This window comes from Emydura macquarii, unplaced genomic scaffold, assembly GCF_026122565.2.
Source record: "Emydura macquarii macquarii isolate MOO-44397 ecotype Brisbane River unplaced genomic scaffold, CSIRO-AGI_Emac_v2 contig_1876, whole genome shotgun sequence".
NCBI classification, from domain to species: domain Eukaryota; kingdom Metazoa; phylum Chordata; order Testudines; family Chelidae; genus Emydura; species Emydura macquarii.
The window spans coordinates 12,744,800-12,762,261 of NW_027132013.1; the positions used below are offsets into that span (position 1 = coordinate 12,744,800).

Genomic DNA, 17,462 nt, shown 5'->3' on the forward strand with positions numbered 1-17,462 from the left:
TTTCAGCTGTCTACTAGGTAACTGACTAAGACCCAGGAAGTGTATAGGCTCTAACATCTTTTGCACCTTCAATCTCTTTTAAGCAACGTGTGATAGGTCTATTGGCTTATGACTGGCATGACAGACACATGTAAGAGGAAATGGTCTGTAAGCGGAATTCACCTCTGACCCTCCTGGGATGAAGTATCTAAATTAAAAACCTGACCTTTCTAGGGCTCCTGGCAGTTCCTGAAAATGGAGACTAAACACTGGTATAGTGACAGCAAAAGCGGGGAGTTTAGCATGCAAGAGTGTCAGTAAGGCCGTCCTGGGGCATGACTAGGAGTGCTGTGACTGGGAGAGTGCCTCGTGCATAGCCTGAGGAACAGAGAAGCTACAGAGCAGAACCACGCTTTCCTCTGTCCTGAGAACAAGGGCTAGAGGATTCTTTCTCATGGAGAGCCCCCATGACCTCACCATCTTTTTTTGCCTGAACTGTAGTGACTCTCCTTACAATGAAGAGGGTTAGGTGCAGTTCCCTCCTGAGCTTGTCCATGCTACTCTGAGCTTCAGACACAAGGAGATATTCCAGGCTCTCCAGAAAGCGACAAGGGATCTGTCTTTGTCCTGAACTTGGACTCCTGTGTCACATATCTTTCCACTAGACTGCCAACCACAGAAAAGCCCAGTCTGAGTGGCACTCGGAGGCCATAATTAAATGCAATAGTGAGAGTTGAGGGAATCAAGACAAGAAATTTAAAGTTGTTCCCACAATATTGACAGGGCTCTTGCACATCATGAATGTTTTATGGGATAGTTTAATATCATGAATCTATCACTCTTTGTTTACTTGCAACAGAAAAATACAGAACAGAACATACAACCCACATGGAATGTAGCAAAGTTAATGAAGCAGAAGTAGTCTTTACTTCGGGAATTTCCTGAATTTTCACAGGCTGATTCCTCACCTTTAACAATATACTAATGCTGGGGAGCTTTCTTTGTTTAATTCCCGCCAACCAATCTGCAAACCTCCCCTAAAAAAAAAGTGAAGCCATTCAATGTAGGGAATGTATAAGCTCCACTGACAAATTCTCTCCATTGGAGCTATCTGCAATGTGGAGTTTGTAAGTTCCTTGAACTATACCTATTTGGTTTTAGATCTCCTTAAACCAAGCTTCATGAAATGAATAAAATGCTTAGACCACTCCAAGCACTTAGTGTGGCTTCAACTGCTTAAAATGATCATGGACTTAGACTAACGCTGCTAAAAGATGCTTTGATCCCTTTTATTATCTTAATAAAATGTTTACAGCCTGTCAGGATTTATAGTGTCTTAAACTACTTAAGATGCTTTAAATCTTTAGGGCAGTTCAAACTGATTAAACCCTCTAAGGGATTAAACATCTTAAACTGCAATAAACCCTTCGAGCCAAATAAACTGTTTAATCTACTTTAAATTCTTACAATGATTTAGCAGCTGTTAACATACAATCAGTTCAATGTGGGCTTGTTTTGTAGATCATATAGAGAATAATCAAGCCAAACCGGGTAAAATGGCTTCAAGTGGGAGGTAGTTGCTTCTAAAGTTCTGAACATTTAAGGCTAGAAAGCATAACAAAAGTTTTCAGATAGAGCATTTTAATAAGCATGCATAAAGCTGCCACTCAAACATTCACCAGCTACAGAATCAAAATCTTGATTTAACTGAAGTCTTGGAGAGATCCACAAACTAAGCCAAGTTTGATATATTTCTAGTCTCAGCAGCTTTGAAATTAGCCAAGTCAAAAAACTTCTATTTGGAACATATGGAGAGTGGGGGGAGGAATAGCATATATTTTTTCCAGTTCCAATAATGGAAAACAAAATGCTCCACCAATTACTTTCCATAGAGGATAATATCTGAATGGAGATCAAACATGGAGCATTTCAAACCATAAGAATGCCTGAAAGTTATGAACAACTGAAAGAAAGAACAGGTAAAAGGGAAGCAAGAACTCAACCTTGACTATTGTGGGATCTACCTAAGCTCACGACAATACTTGCACAAACCACTACAATCCTTCTGTCAAAAAAACAGCTGGTAAGGAACAGGGAAGATCACTCCATAATGGACTGCATCAAAGTTCTGAAGATAAAACAAAACTGTACTGGAAGCAAGCAAACAAGGATAGTCAGTTAAGGCTTGCAGGGAAATGATGAATGCTGCAACAAAGGAGAATGAGTTATTGCTGTCCAGTGGGGAAAACAAGGGGTTTTCTAAAATTATCAGGTAGCAAGAAGTAATAAAAATAAAGAAGGACCATTCATCAGTGAAGAAAGGGATGAAATTAATGATGTGTCAAAGTGGCTGAGATCCTGAACTGCTCTTTTGAAAGCTGCATTCAAAAAAGAAAATCAAGAAAAAATTAAACCAATTAGGAGCAAGAAAGATCTTTTAAAAGGAGTTCTTGACAAAGAGCGGGTAACAGAAAATTTGGAAAAAATGCAAACTGTTTAAGAGAGATTGACATCCTGGGAGAGTTCAACACCCACCAAAAAGGCCACATATGCAAAAGCTCAAAAACTCATCTTCTCACTTGCCTCTGCAGGACTTTCACAAGTCAGCTCTGGTCCAAATCACACAGCTGGTCACATGTTGGACCTGATCTCTAACCTAATAGTCAAGTTCAAAGACACTGCAACCCAAGCCATTGTCTGGGACAGACCATCATTTCATTAAGGCAGTGGTCAGAGCTCTCAGGCAACAAGACAGATCCATGATCCCAATTCAACCATGCAGACTTCATGGACTCCAATAAATTCCAAAAGCCTGCTAAAGGACAACAGTACCCCAACCAAATGACAAGGAGCTGAGGTCCTGGTGAATCATTTTCATTGTACACTAGCCTCAACCATTGATATGCTGGCCCCAATAAGACCTCTTCCTTCCCATCACCTCCACAGATCTCCTTGGTTTTCTAAACTCTGCACAGGTTGAAGAGAGAGGGGTGGAAACCTGAGTGCTGACGGCAGTATACAAAGGCTGATACAGACAGGATGAAACATAATGAATTCTTCCAAGCCTATGCTAAGGCTGTACTACAAACCAAGAGAACCTTCCTAACAGTTGTCACTGACACTGCCAAATCCCACAACAAGAAGCTATCCACACTGCTTCTTTAATCCTGAGTGCCTAGCACAGAGCACCAAATGCAGTGAAGAACTCTCATCCTACTTTGCTGAAAAGTTCACAATCATTTGGGAAGCTCTCCCAAAAACATGGATCTTTCTGCCTATACCCACCAACCACTAGCACGCCTCCATTCCCAGAGTTCAATGCATTCACCCACCAACAAGTTCAGGGCACCCTAAAAGAGTCTTGACCTAAGCCTTGTGAATTCTACCTATGCCCTTCCTGGCTTGCAAAAGTGTCATGTGCAACAGGCGTGACTCTTCTGAAGCACTGGCTGTTTCAGTCAGAAGGAATCTTTCTTTCCTCCTTCAAACTTATAACGGACAAACACTGAAAAAACGCACCCTGGATACATCAGTTCTAGCCAACTATTAATCAGTGTCAAACCTGCCAAAGGCCAGCTACAAACTCATCTAACTGAAATTAATATTTTTTAAACCCAGAATAATCTGGATTCAGGCCAGAATATGGATCTGAAACCGGTTAGTGGCACTGATGGATAATCTGCTCCTGTCAATAGACAGAGGCCAGACATCCATTCTCATCTTCTTCTTTGACCTTACCTTATTTAACATAAACACATAGCAACATGTATGTTAAACAAAACAGAATTCTACCCAAACAAGACACTCCACTGCACATGCCTCTCTCCTCTAGGGACAGGATAAAACACAGATGTTAGTCACATCACTTTTAATGCAGTATTGAAGACAATCAGATACTACAATGAAGAGTATGGTATAAGAACCTACACAGAATAGAATCTGTGGTTGTACAATATGCACACTAGGATAGAAAGAAAATTACCAAATGAACTTCTGTGCAACTAGTGACTATTTTTGACAAGTTACATAAAACTGGGGAGGTACCAGAAGAACAAAGAAAACCAACGTAGCATCGATCTTTAAAGAGGAAAGACCAATTTAATTTGGCAATTACTCTCTCTCCTCAACCTAACCCCTTCCCCGCTATATAAAACAAAGACAGAATAATAATTCACTGAATATCCTGAAGGGAATAAAAGAATGAGCAATAAGCAGCATTTTGGGGGGTTATAGAGAATTTTTTGTTCAATAAACTATGGCTTTTCTTGACTGAATTACAAAATTAGTGAATGAAAGGAAAGGTAGATGTGATTTACTTGGATTTTAATGACTTATGGTGTCTCGCACAAATTTTATTCAAAATATATTTCTACCAGCTTGGACATAAACACTGCCACCTGGACTGAAAACTGTCTGAAGAACTGCAAAAAGGTTACTACAAAGGCCCAATGAGTTTATGCACCAGATGGCAAACAGATGAGAGGCATAAAGGTTTTAATATAAGGACAGAGACAATAGCTATGAAATATTTTTTAAATTGCTTTTTTGATCTCTGACCTTTAACATGGGTTAGGATTTTATGATTCCACTGCAGTTTTGGAAGAAGAATCAAGTTTATAATTTTATGGAGTTTATTATAAATTAATAAAAAGCTTACTTAAACTTACCTTTTACTTAAAATAATTATATTTTTTATTCAACTAATGTTTGAATAGCACAATTAAATTAAAATTGGAATTGATTTAATAAATTAAATTGATAATATGGAATGAAATTAACATTAACTCAATTAATTTTTGTACATATTTCAGCCTGGAAAGTTAGGGAGGCATGGATGTAGTTTTTGGCTTTTCCTTCAAAGAGGCTACTTACTGAATGACTTTTGCAGTTAACTAATTTTTTTTTATAATACAGAACAATTAACAACCATAACTCTCCTTTGAGGCAGATTGTGTTACACAGCTATGCTTTATCCAGCCCAAAGTGACTTGAGTGATTTCAAGCAGTATTCACCGTAAAGGTAGGATAAGCACATGCTTTTTCCCAAGTAAATTACAAAAAGTGAAAAGTTATTTAAAAAGAAGATGGTTACTCAGAGAAAAAGACGGATTTCTCTGACCTGTTGGTTTGGTGAGCTTCAGAGTTAAGGATTTGCACTTTAGGAGACGATGTGCAGTTGTTTTTGGTTTTGGCACCACAATCTGTAGCTGTCTTGGGTCTCCTGTTTCCTTGGAGAAGGAGGAGCAGCTGCTCTTTTTGGTACAAATAGTGGCCCAGAGGATTACATTTTCCTCCCCGCTTACCTTGTGATTTCAGTTGGCATCACTCAGTGGCACCTTCCCTGAGGTTGTCCAGCAAATCAGGGGATTACAAATCTTGCACCCTGAAACATGGTTCAATCTGGGTTGAGAGAATGGCCCCCTGAACCATTTTAATAGTTTGAAAAGTACTGACTCTAACTGACAGTTCTGTCACCAACTGCAACTGATGTTCTGGAGATGTGGCATCAGCAGATAACTGCACAGATGTGATTTTGGGCATCCTCCTAGGAGGTACCAGCTACAGATGGTTTGTGTTTCTTTTGAGTTTTAGGCACGGGATATCCATTTAGCAGAATATTTTTAATCTATTAGCTTGAGGACTTTTTACATTACTTATACTTCCAATCATACTTTATATCCTTTTAGCACTTTTAAAAATATAAGGGGATTTTTACTGGTAAAGACTGGGGAACTAAGAGGTCTGCATAACCTAAATGGGGTGAAAGGTTATTCCTGAGCAAATGGCTCTTTTAGGCTTTATTAGTATCAACTTTACGTGACCTAAAGAAAAGATCAAAGTTTGCAAAACAAGAGGTTGAGCTTTATAAAACTAGGCACACTTAGGTAGGCTGATTTGCCTTATACAGACTAGACTGCTCAGCTGTCCACATACTTCCTCAATTAAATCCAGACACATGATCCAAGCTCTCAAGCAGCAAACTACTAGTCACATTAGTCAGTACTTTAGCATATCTTGGGAGACAGAAGGAACCCACTCACACATGACACACAGAGACAGAGTGTTAAATAATCTGATCCTCAAAACTAGCATGCAGTAGTGACACAGATGAGCTAAGCAGAGTTGGCAGAGGCTAGAGCATCCTCCTTCTAAATGACATCTTTCAACTGACACCCAATTCAGACTCAGCTCTCAGGAAGCATGATGTCGGAAGGGAGACACTGTTCAAAGCCAATCTCCATTTTGCCACTGAGGGTATGTTTACACTGGAACTAAAATCCATTGGCTTGCCTGAGTCAGCTGACTTGGGCTCATAGGGTTCCGGGTAACGGGCTGTTTAATTGTGCTACAGACATTCGGGCTCAGGCTGGAGCCAGGGCTCTGGGACCCTGCTAGGGGGGAGTGTCCCAGAACTCAGGCTCCAGCCTGAACCCAAACGTATACACCCCATTAAACAGCCCCTTACAGCCTGAGATGGGCCAGCTGTGGGTTTTTAATTGCAGTGTCGACATATCCCGAGATGCTGATGTGTTCACAATGACTAGGTCTCAAAGCTTAGCAAAGAACACTCCTGAGTCGAAATCCCACAGTCAATTAAAAAACAAGTTAAGTCAAATTTCCACTCCCAAGATGTCTGTGACCCCAGGAACTCCTAACCTAGAGGGGCCAGCCTCTGAGGGTATGTCTTCACTGCAGAGTTAACTTGAGCGGTTCCCCTCGTCCCCCTTTCATCCACATATAAAACCCTCTCACCTGAGTTTTGTGGTGCTTTCAATTGGGCTAGCTGACACGGCTTGGGATATAGGGTTTCATTCAGGCTGGTAACCTGTCCACACTATAGCATGGACACAGGCTAAATCACTTAAGTGCTGATAGTCCTCCAATGCCTTCCCACAATTCCCGTGTGCCCTGAAGGACAGAAATTCTCCCACAATTCACTGGGAAAGAATCAGAGGATCTCAGCTTACTGAAGCACAAAGAACCATGAGTTATTCCCATAGGAGTCTTAGTGACAAATGTGGGGAATGCAGCATCGCTGATGACACAGTAACTTGGGTATGACTTTGCAGTGTGGCTGCTCAGACCTGGGTGTGCAGAATCAGGTGCCAATCACTTGTGTTAAGTCTGCAATGAAGATATACTCTGAGTGCCTGGGAGAGATACCATCTAACATACTTCAATTACACAGGAAGGAGAACTCTGTAGCTCCTATTTCTCTCTCCATTCACCCTGAGCCCACTGAGATTACTCTTAAAAGGCAAACTATGCATTAGGGCTTATGTTGCTGGGAGGCATCTCTGCTAATAGCTGAACAGGCTGATAAATGGGATCGGCCAGCACAAAGACATGACGGATGTAGACAGCGGGATAGATTGCCATCTCTCTACTAGCACTAATAACCGGATGAAGGCATGCTGTCCCCATGGCTCGATTAGATGATATGCAATTCTCAAAGAAGGAACTGGACTGGCATAGGCAGACAGTCTCAGTGATAAAGCATGGAAGCCTTATATAGTGAAGTCAATTTTCACAAAACATTGCACTGCAAACAGAATTGCAATAAGTGCACAGCATAACACTGAATTAATCTGGGACTCTCTACCTACTTCCCTATAAGAGGATTCCACTGGATCCTCTCTGTTTCAGAACCAAGACATATCTTCAGATGATATATTAATTTGTTACCAGAGGCTCTCTATCCGCAGAAGGATGATTCCTCATCTCTGCCTACACTGTGTAGCTGGGCCTGGAAAAGGCATTTGCAGCTCATAGTTTTGGAATACTCAAAGCATGTTGAGGTTTTGGAATCAATGTTTCCAAAAGACCTGGGCAGTAAATTCCACCTAAAACTGTTTCTGGAGAGCACAGACTGAGGATGGAAGAACATAGAGAATAGTGCATAGCTTTCTCCAGGAGAAGCCAGAGTGGGCACTGGGCAGCATAGCTGTCTGTGCTCGCCAGCTCATTTTGTTTCATAGGATGGGACTGCAGGTCATTTCTGATGAATGTGAGAGGTCTTGATGGGACATTATAGTGTGGAAAGATTATGAGGCATCGATCAGGTGAGCATCAATTGGGGCTTGGGACAACTTCAGAAATTCCAGTGCTCCCCCTAGGGAAAGTTTCTCCTGCTGCACAGTAAGATTGTTAATGGGTCTGGTCTCTGCATTGTAATGAGACAGCCTCACTTGTTTAAACAGTGATTCCTGTTCTTATTTACACTGGAAGACAGTCACCAGGAGTTTACTCTGAGGACACTGCACTCTACATGGGCTAAAACCATTGCCTATATCTCCAATCTCATTCCCATCCACTCCTCCCTATACACCATATTCTGCCTGTTCCTCTGGGAGTGCCTTTTTCATGCTTCTCCCTTGCAGAAAATGTCGGCCTCTACCTGTGCCTTAAGTGTTCTCCCTCAAAACTCTCTGCCAATCATCTCTCTATGAAGCATTCTAGTTCTACTGTGGCATCTGATAATTTATAAACAAAACAGAGCAAAACATTCACCTGGATCAAGACATGAGAAACAAATTGCTTTTACTGCCTGCTTCCTTTGCAAAAGACTATCTCCAAGAATTGGATTCCCTTCCCATTTTCTCCCCACTCATGATGGTTAGCCACAGGGATGAGAGACAGAGTGTGCATGTGTCTGTGAGGTCTATCTTAGATTGCAGGTCTCTGCCCCAAATGAACAGTCAGTGTCCTCTCATCTGTCCAGTACAGAGAGAACCAATGATGCTATGTAAATAATTTATACCTTTCCTTCTCACACATATGGAGACTGATCAGAGGCCACCCAGATCACTGCCTTTTTTCTGTCTGTCCAGAGGACTCATGTGCTGCTTCCATCTTATAAAGCAGAATGTTTTCCATTTCATTCAATTTTGGACCAGATGCTAGGCAGTTAGTGCCAGATCCCAGCTGTGCTAAACCAGTTGTTTGTCTCCTTGGCATACAATGGAGGGAATATCTGCCTGCTTTGTTGCAGACAGGAGTTGATGGGGGGTGGAAGCAGGGATTAGGGTTAAAAATTGTAGGAGTACTCTTCCAAGCAGTGCTCACAAAATAAATCCCTTTTACGAGATCCTACTAAGCATGTCTACATGCTCTCAGGGCTCTACTGGGCTCCTTGGACTTTGTCTCTCCCCTCACACATGGGGTCCAAATATACTCAAAGAATCTAGTTGGTTCCTCAGCCTGGCTTCCCCTCCCTGGGGCTTCAAAGCCCCACTAGGTTTTGGTCCCCTTATGTGAGGCTCAGATGCTTTGCTTTGCTAAACTACTTGAGTGTGGCTCTTTATTGATGGGGGGCAAAAAGTGGCGACACTCTTCCAAACCCACCCACTTGTGGTTCCATTTATAATATATTGTGAAGATCTTCACATTATCATCTCCCCTCTACTTTCTTATTGCGTTGATAGCAGTAAAATAGTTAAGAATGTTTGATATTTAAAGTATTATCACCGGGCATTTGAGTCAGCACCCACTGAGATGAATAGGGCAGTTCACATCTCTCAGAGCTACTGTACTCGGCTGTTGCAAACTCAGACTTTGCTATATTGGTTACGCTGTCCACCTTGACATAACCATAACAACTATAGACATTTTTTTTCGATCTTGTCTTCACGGGGACATTGACCAGTATGGCTATTCCAGAATAATTTCCCCAGGTAGCTAGTCTACTCCAGAATAAAAGTGATTTTAATCTGGAATAATGACTCCACTTTGTGAGCAGAGTAATTATTCCAGAATTAAATCACTTTCATTCCATAGCAGAGCCTCTATATGGGGAACTATTCCAGAGTACTTTACTCCACAATAGCTAAACCAGTCAATCTCCCCATGTAGAAAAGGCTCTAATGAAAGCTGAGATTCTGGAGAACCAGCAAGTAGTTTGAAAGAGATGCTGGTATGCTGTGCCACTGCATATCGGCTCAATTCAAGTTCTGGTTGCAGTTTCACCTAAGGCTCTCTGTCGAATTAGTGATTATCAAAATAGCACATATTTGCCCTAACTCAATGAGTTTTATGCTGACTATGACACTTTACAAGTACCACATGGTTCAATCGCATGCAGAGCCAAAGGAAATCTGCTTCCATGCTGTAGTATTTCCAATGTACTCATCTGCTGCAGGATTTCAGCTGCATCATCTACAGAGAGCAACTTAACTCCTCAGGAATCTCAGCAAGTAAAATATAACCCAAAACAAGAGCAGCAACAGGAAATTACTAATGCAGCAATATCTAAGAAATGTCCTGCATTTCAAAAGGAGCTACAAAGAACACATGGACTAACCAGTGGAGGAAGGGACCTCAGCCCTAATGTTTGGTCCCAAAGTCCCCTTGATGAACCTCTCAGACTACAAGTGAAGTGTGTAAGCAAGCACTCCACTACCAGGACCTCCCTTGCCTATCATTATCTCTTCCTGTATTGTATAATTTCTAAATTAGATTGTGTCTGCTTGTAAATCTATAAATCTTATGGTGCTGCATACATAATAAATAGAACTGTCAGACTGGTTCAGACCAATGGCCTTTCATGCTAGGGCCACAACAATTCAATGAATTGCTCTAACAGCCCATACAAAATGTTCTGGCTAATATAATCTCACCTTGAATATTTTAGGGAGAATCAAAGATGTCTGGGCATATATGAGCGCTAGAGCATCTGGAAGGACTGTGAAGACTACAGCAGTCAGAAATAAGACATGTGAGATATCTCCTCCCTGCACTGCCTCACAGGTTTCATTGTCAGGGCAGATTGTTACTTTAATTTTTAAATACTGAAGTAAACTCCACAACTGCTCAAAAAAGAGACTCAGATTCCTTGCTCCCTAACACAACCCTAGATGATGAGAAGCCACCCTGACCTGATTCCCTGTAAAAGAGCAGAAAGGTTAAGATTTCCCACAGGTTCTAAGTCATGCCACTTACTCTGGTCGGCAAATCACCAGGTCCCCCTTGTTAGTGCCATATGCCAATCCCAGACCAGGTTCGGGTAGCCAACGAGCAGAGTTTATGCTGACGTGTCTCCTCTGGTCAGCAGGCATCGGGTACAGGACATTGAAAACTCTCTGAAAAAAACCCACAGAAAAGGATTATTTGAAAGGGCAATAAAAATCAAGAGTTGCCAAGGAGGCTCAAACACTTGAATCTCCTGTGGCAGCACAGCTGTTCAGGGAGGCTAGTCACTTATTTACAGGCTGTTCAGAGAAACAACTACCCTGTCAGTGAGAGTAAGCATCTGATAGCAACAGATACATACATCCACAAATGTTTAACAGAGCACTCAGCAGACAGTTGTGGAGCAGGACAGATGCTCCATCACCAGAACAACCTGATCTTCACTCAGATAGTGGGTTACATAGCTACACAGTCCCTTCACTGGCACTTAATTAACAAGAAAGCTGGGAGCTGCTCATATATTCACATCAAGCTGGAGAGCAGCACAACTGGGAATTTTCTGGCCCTTAATTAGTCCCACTTCCCAACCTTATGCTCTCACCATCATACAACTAGAGGAGCTGTGCTAGCCAGGAAATGTACTGGCTTCTACCAGCAATGGCCCAAACAGCTACCCAGTTTAGCTATTAAATAAACCTGAGCCCTATGTACAAATGATACGGGATCTCATCCATGTTTAACAGCTTCCGGAATATCCTTCAGCAACTGACTAACTTCCCCTCCCCTTCCTCTCATGCTGCAGAGCTCTGAAGGAAAAGCTGAGTCCAGAGTTTACCCAGGAGACGCACAAGCACAGAAGTGACATACAGCCTCTGAATTCAGGTTGCCTCCCAACACAACCCCCTTCACCCAATTAATTTTCTTCCCTTAGCAAGGCCTCTGCCCTCCAAACTCACCTCTATATAAGTTTGGCCAAACTCGACAATCTTTGCTCAGAAGAGGCCCAATAGCCAGCTTGGTGGTGGGAGGGAGTGAGGGAGGGAACCTAGGACTTGCTGGAATAGCAGCAACTCAGGATCCAAGGGCAACATGATCTGTTTTTATTAAATCACTGGACTGGGACCCAGGAGATGCGAGTTCTACTCTAGTACTAGCACTGACCTGCTGTGAGATGCTGGACAAGTCTCTTTACTTCTCTGTGGCTCCATTCCCTATCCCATCCTTGTCTGTCTTGTCTATTTAGACTGTGAGGTCTTTGAGGCAGGGACTATTTTAGTACATGTTTACAGAATGCCTAAGTGCTGGGGACCCCATCTTGGCCACTGAGACAAATAAATAGATCAGAAGAGCTATGTGCCACATTATTTCTAGCTACAGGCAACTTTCAATTTCTCCGTAGGCCACATTTACAATAGCAAATGAGTCCTTTAGGATCTCTCTGCAAGGTAGAAGCCAGTCACAATCTTTGCCCTTGGCATCATTTGGTAGTCAGTGGTGTTCACAGAAGGTAAGGGTCACAGTGGAAGGAACAGGTCCCTGGTGTTTTGTTAAATACTTTCCACAAGCCCCCACTCTTCGAGTATGTCCAGCCCATTTTCTGCTCCTGCTTGACTAGCTAGCAAAAAATCACATGCACACTACTAGCACCCGTTGTCATGGAGATTGTAGTGCACTCTCCAAGATGGGGAGTGTGGATTTTGATGGATAGGGAGAAAGTGGCTTATAAGAGCAGAAAGCATTAATTTGGAAAACGATAAACATTTTAAATGTCACAGAAAAGCCACAAGAGGATTCTGTTGCACACCTATTTTTCCACAAGTCACGGAGTAAACGATCTCCCTTTCCTCCTAGCATGCTGCCTCCTGAGGAAACACAGCTGGTGAAACTGGATTTCTGAACTAGACTGCTTCTCATCAAAGGAATGGAGCCCATTTGTTCAGCTGCTGCCCTGCACACTCAAGGATCAGGCACTTGGAGGCCCAGGGTTTGTTAACTACAGTTTGAAGTCTAGGTGTTTCTCAGTAAGAGGCACCCAGTGGAATGTGATGGCAAGTGCCCAGCTCTGCCATGCTGTGAAAGTGACAGCTAAAGGCAGAAAGAATCTCAAAGGTAAAAACAATTTGAAATTCTGCCTAGGGATACCTGCTTCATTCAACCCACTTCTCCATTCACTGCTAAATAGCCAGTAGCTCCAAAGAGTTCCCTCCCCTCCTGCTTTCCACATCCCTTGCTAATGGGATGATGCCATGCACTGTTAAGAGGTGATGACATCCATGTGTGTGGTAATTAGCAGATACAAGGAGAGAGCGCAAGCAGCTGCACTGGCATAATCACTACTCACAGCAGTAACCAGGACCCAGCTAATCAGTCTGATGTAGTCATACAGATGAGCTGCTGCAACTGTATCCATTAGTAAGACCCTTCACCTACGCACAAGAATACCAGGCCCCTTTCATGTGTGCAGGTGCCCTGGCCTAGAAGACACTCAGAAAGCTACTAAACAAGGATCCTGCTTCTTTCCGTCTCATTGCAACACTAACAGTCTTCTGAAAAATTAATTAAAATACTTCAACCAAACATGCATGCAGGCTGGAAAATTCACTGAGGGACCAATACCAACTAGCCGGGAAAGGTGCTTTTCCAGCTATATACTTCTAAGTACAGCATTCATAAGATCAGAGAAGTCACTTAATGTTCACTCTTCTCCACTTCAGCCAAAGGGCTACGGGCCAGCTGTACTTTCATAAATCTCCACATATTTCAGACTTGGAGGGGTGAGAACTTCATTAAACACAGGCAACAATTTCACCTATGCAATTTGCAATTTCCAGCAGGAATGGCACATTTCCAAGTTCTACCATCTACTGGCCGACAAAGAGGATCATTTATTACCACATTCAAGCCCAGCCTACCATAACTGGGTTACTGACTCAACATTCCATGACCAGAGATACTTCTAAGCCCGGATACCTCATTATCTCAGTAAGTTACCCACTATCCACTCCATGTTTCACTTGTTATCAAACCAGTGTCTGCGCATGAGATCCTGAAAAAATTTGATACCAGTGCTGGGAAATTTTAGGAGAATGGGAGTTGGGAAGCTGCCTAACAAGATACTTAAGAGCATCCAACTGAGGCTTGGAATCCAACAGGTGATGCAAAGGTAACATATAATTTCCTTCTTCAGCTGGAACATGACAACCCAGAAAAAGGGGCATGCTACAGTCAATCAGAAAATGCCTTTTCATCAACTAAGAGATGTGCTTCCAGAAAACCCTTTTACCGTGGGCAGGTCACTGAATCTCAGGGATGCTGTACAAGAATCCGAACCTAGGGGACCAAAGGAAGAGAGAGGAGTCATCGAATCCAGGAGTGTGGAAAGGGAAAGAGATTTGCTCTAGACACATCTCAGCAGCATCTAGCTAGGTTCTTATACCATCGTACATGAGTGGTATCAAAGAACGCAGTTTCTGCTAAAGAGAGGATAATACACGTCTGTTTCCATTTTACAACCCTGCGTCTGAAGGGTGGGGAAAGACTCAGCTGAGTCATTTGTTACTGTGCTTTTACATTTTCAGATGTCTCACAAAGATTTACTTTAAAGCAGCCACTTATATCTTTGGTTCAGGTTGGGAGAGAGTATCTATTTCATTCTCCATGAACATAGAAGCACACCCCATCACCGTACAGCCACCTTCATATCTAATCAAGGAGCAACTCTGAGGTGATTAGTCCATGACATAAGGCTTTGAGGAAAGAGGGGTATAAAGCAGGGGGGAAATGGGTGGCCAGAGGTTGAATACCCCAGAAATGTTTTGCACACATTACACATGGAGCAAGTGAAGGCTGCCAAACTCTGCTGCCATTCACCCTTCATCTCAGCAGTGCTGGAGCATCACCACTCTGGCACCTGTCACATCCAATGTCTGGATATTAAACTAAATATTTTGATGGCTGGAAGCCAGGAAAGGATTCATTATTATCAGCAGCCTCAAGGAATCTTTCCTGATGGTCCCTACCACGCTGCTGTAAATGGGTGAGCTTAAGAGAGCTCAGATCCCAGTATGTGTACGTACACACACACACACACACACACACACACACACACCCCCCCCGGTGCTAAATTGTTCTTACTCCACGGAATATGTTTTGGGGTTGGGTTTTTTTGCCTTCAAATAGCCTACCTCTGCAAAGTGTTGGTTATCTACCTTGTGTTGCTCCTTCAGCTGCCCCATCCTAGGTTGAAGAGGAAGCTCCCATACCTGGGACACTGCTACACACCAAGAAGGCAGCAGATTGCCCTCAAGCCTATATTACAATTTCCAACAGGCACTGCTGCTATAGTTGCCGCTGCCTCGGTTCCAGCAGCATCACACCTCAGGCACAGCTCATGTGCCAACAAAAACATCTGACCAATGGCTTCCTAGCTCTGAAGATAGTGAAGGAAAGCAGAGGGAGATTCCTATATTCTTGGTAATGGGAAGGGGGGAACCTTCCTTCTTCACTCAGGCACCAAAGGAAAATAGGCATGTTTTGAAGCTGGAAAAGAGGAGAAAGTAGCCATACGCTGTGCTGACGACACAGGCACGGTGAAGCTCAGTGGAGCTCTTGCTTTTCTTCCTTTTTAAATTTAATAGAGAGGCATTTCTGCTCTCAGTGAGGCACATCTCCTTGTGAGATGCCGATAAATCTCAGGCCATTATCTTTACTTAGCCCTAGAAACAAATGGGGCTGCTAGATCAGTCTTGATAAGAGGGACTAGACAAATAAAAATGCACAGCAGTTAACTTGTTTACATGGGGAAAAATCTTGTCATCTGTAAAGCTCCAACCACGTGGGTTGGGGGGGGAGAGAAGTGGCTGGAATGGGACAGGAGGATTTCACGGGCACTAGGCTACAGTTACACATTATTATTATTAGTTTTAAATAGAACGCACGCTCCCATCACTTTGTAAAGAGAAAGCATGAAAAACTGAAGTGTGCAAAGTCACTGGGGAGGGAGCTGGGCAAGGAGGAGGCTCAGACAGCAGAAAATGGCTGGAGTACAGGAAGCCATGGAAATGGATCAGAGCCTAAGAATGGCAGGTGCCTCGAGAGTATCAACTTGTGTTTACGGAGGCATATTTTTAAGGGAGTCTACTGAACAAACAGCATTAGAATGAGAGGGCAACTGCTCCTTGGGCAGTCAATGGGGATCTGATGCTGAGAGACAGCTGACCTTTATGTTCAAAACTGAAAACACTCCACCCTAAGGTAGCAGGGAGACATTAAGCTTCACTGTAGGATCCCTAAGGAGGAACTGCGCTCTTCCTCAGGCTTATGAGCTAACAAACGGTGCAAGTGTGTGAAGGCCCTTGCGCTCATTCTGGAGGTCCTTCAATCATCTCACCCTACTTTCTCCACTGGTCTTTTCCATGCCTCTTCATTTCTGCGACTGACACTCTACATCCAAAGTTTTAGAATCTTCCTGGTATAGATAAAACCTGTAATGCAAAAAGCTTTCATGGGAGCTAGCCACCCCTGAGCTGCAGGGAAACCAGGACTCTTCCTCAGTCTGGTCAGTTGCAGCATACCTGTGCATTGTAAATTAGGCCAGGTCTACATTTGGAAGGCGTTATGGATATAGCTATACTATTATACTACACCAGCAAAGTACTCCTCATGTGTCCACAGTTTATACTGGCAAAACTGCACTTTTATCAGTATAGGTTTCCCCCAGCAAAATAACCTATACTGGCAAAAGCACAGTTTTGCTGATATAACTGTGTCTACACTGGAGCTTTTGCTGGAACAGCTATGCTGGTCAGAGATCATATCTCATCACACCCCTGAGTGACAAAGCTATGTCCAAAAAAGTTTATAGCATGGATCTGGCCTTAGGAGCAGAATCAACTCGACAGACAGACACTGCCCTATTCAATGGGAACTTATCCCAAGGGTAAATCCACATACATCCTTCCCTGGCTAGCAGATCAGAGCCTTTTAAATTATTTATACAATGTCCAGATGCGTGCAGAGTGCTTTAACAGAAACGAATATGGAGCTTGTCAATACCTGACGGTGAGTGAGGATAATAGTAGGGAGGGGATAACCTGAGGAAGGATGAAGGAAAAGTAATATTATCAGGGCTCTGTGTATTTTGCAATTCCCCAGCTGTAGAATTCACTCCTTGCTGCAGAATTCTGCTCTGGAATCTCAGGCCATGTCTACACTAGCAAGCTTACAGTGGCACAGCTGTACCAATGCAGCTGCACCACTGTAAGATCACTCATGTAGCCCATACTATGCCGATGGGAGAGAACTCTCCTGTCGACATAATAATGCGCTGTGCACACTCTCACTTAACGCCAGCAAAACGTATGTTGCTCAGGAGGGTGTTTTTTTCACACCTCTGAGCGACACAAGTTTTGCCAACATAAGTGGTAGTGTAGACATGGCCTCAACATGCATTTAAAAAAATATCTTAGGTCTTTCGTTGCAAACACTACAGTGAAAGTGTGAACTGTTTATAACTGATGCAATGTTTTCTTGCCTCATTCATCTCAGCATGGTGTTAACTTGGAAGTCTAAAGGTG

General features: G+C 42.9%; 1 protein-coding gene across 3 annotated transcripts in view; it reads right to left on the reverse strand.

Moving 5' to 3' along the window:
* Nucleotides 1-17,462, reverse strand: part of AMBRA1 (autophagy and beclin 1 regulator 1) — a 190,450-nt gene that overhangs the window by 26,835 nt on the left and 146,153 nt on the right. For all 3 annotated transcript variants that reach the window (XM_067557650.1, XM_067557649.1, XM_067557648.1), the window contains one exon: nt 10,918-11,057. In XM_067557650.1, coding sequence (XP_067413751.1) covers nt 10,918-11,057 — 140 coding nt within the window. The remainder of the gene's footprint in view (nt 1-10,917; nt 11,058-17,462) is intronic.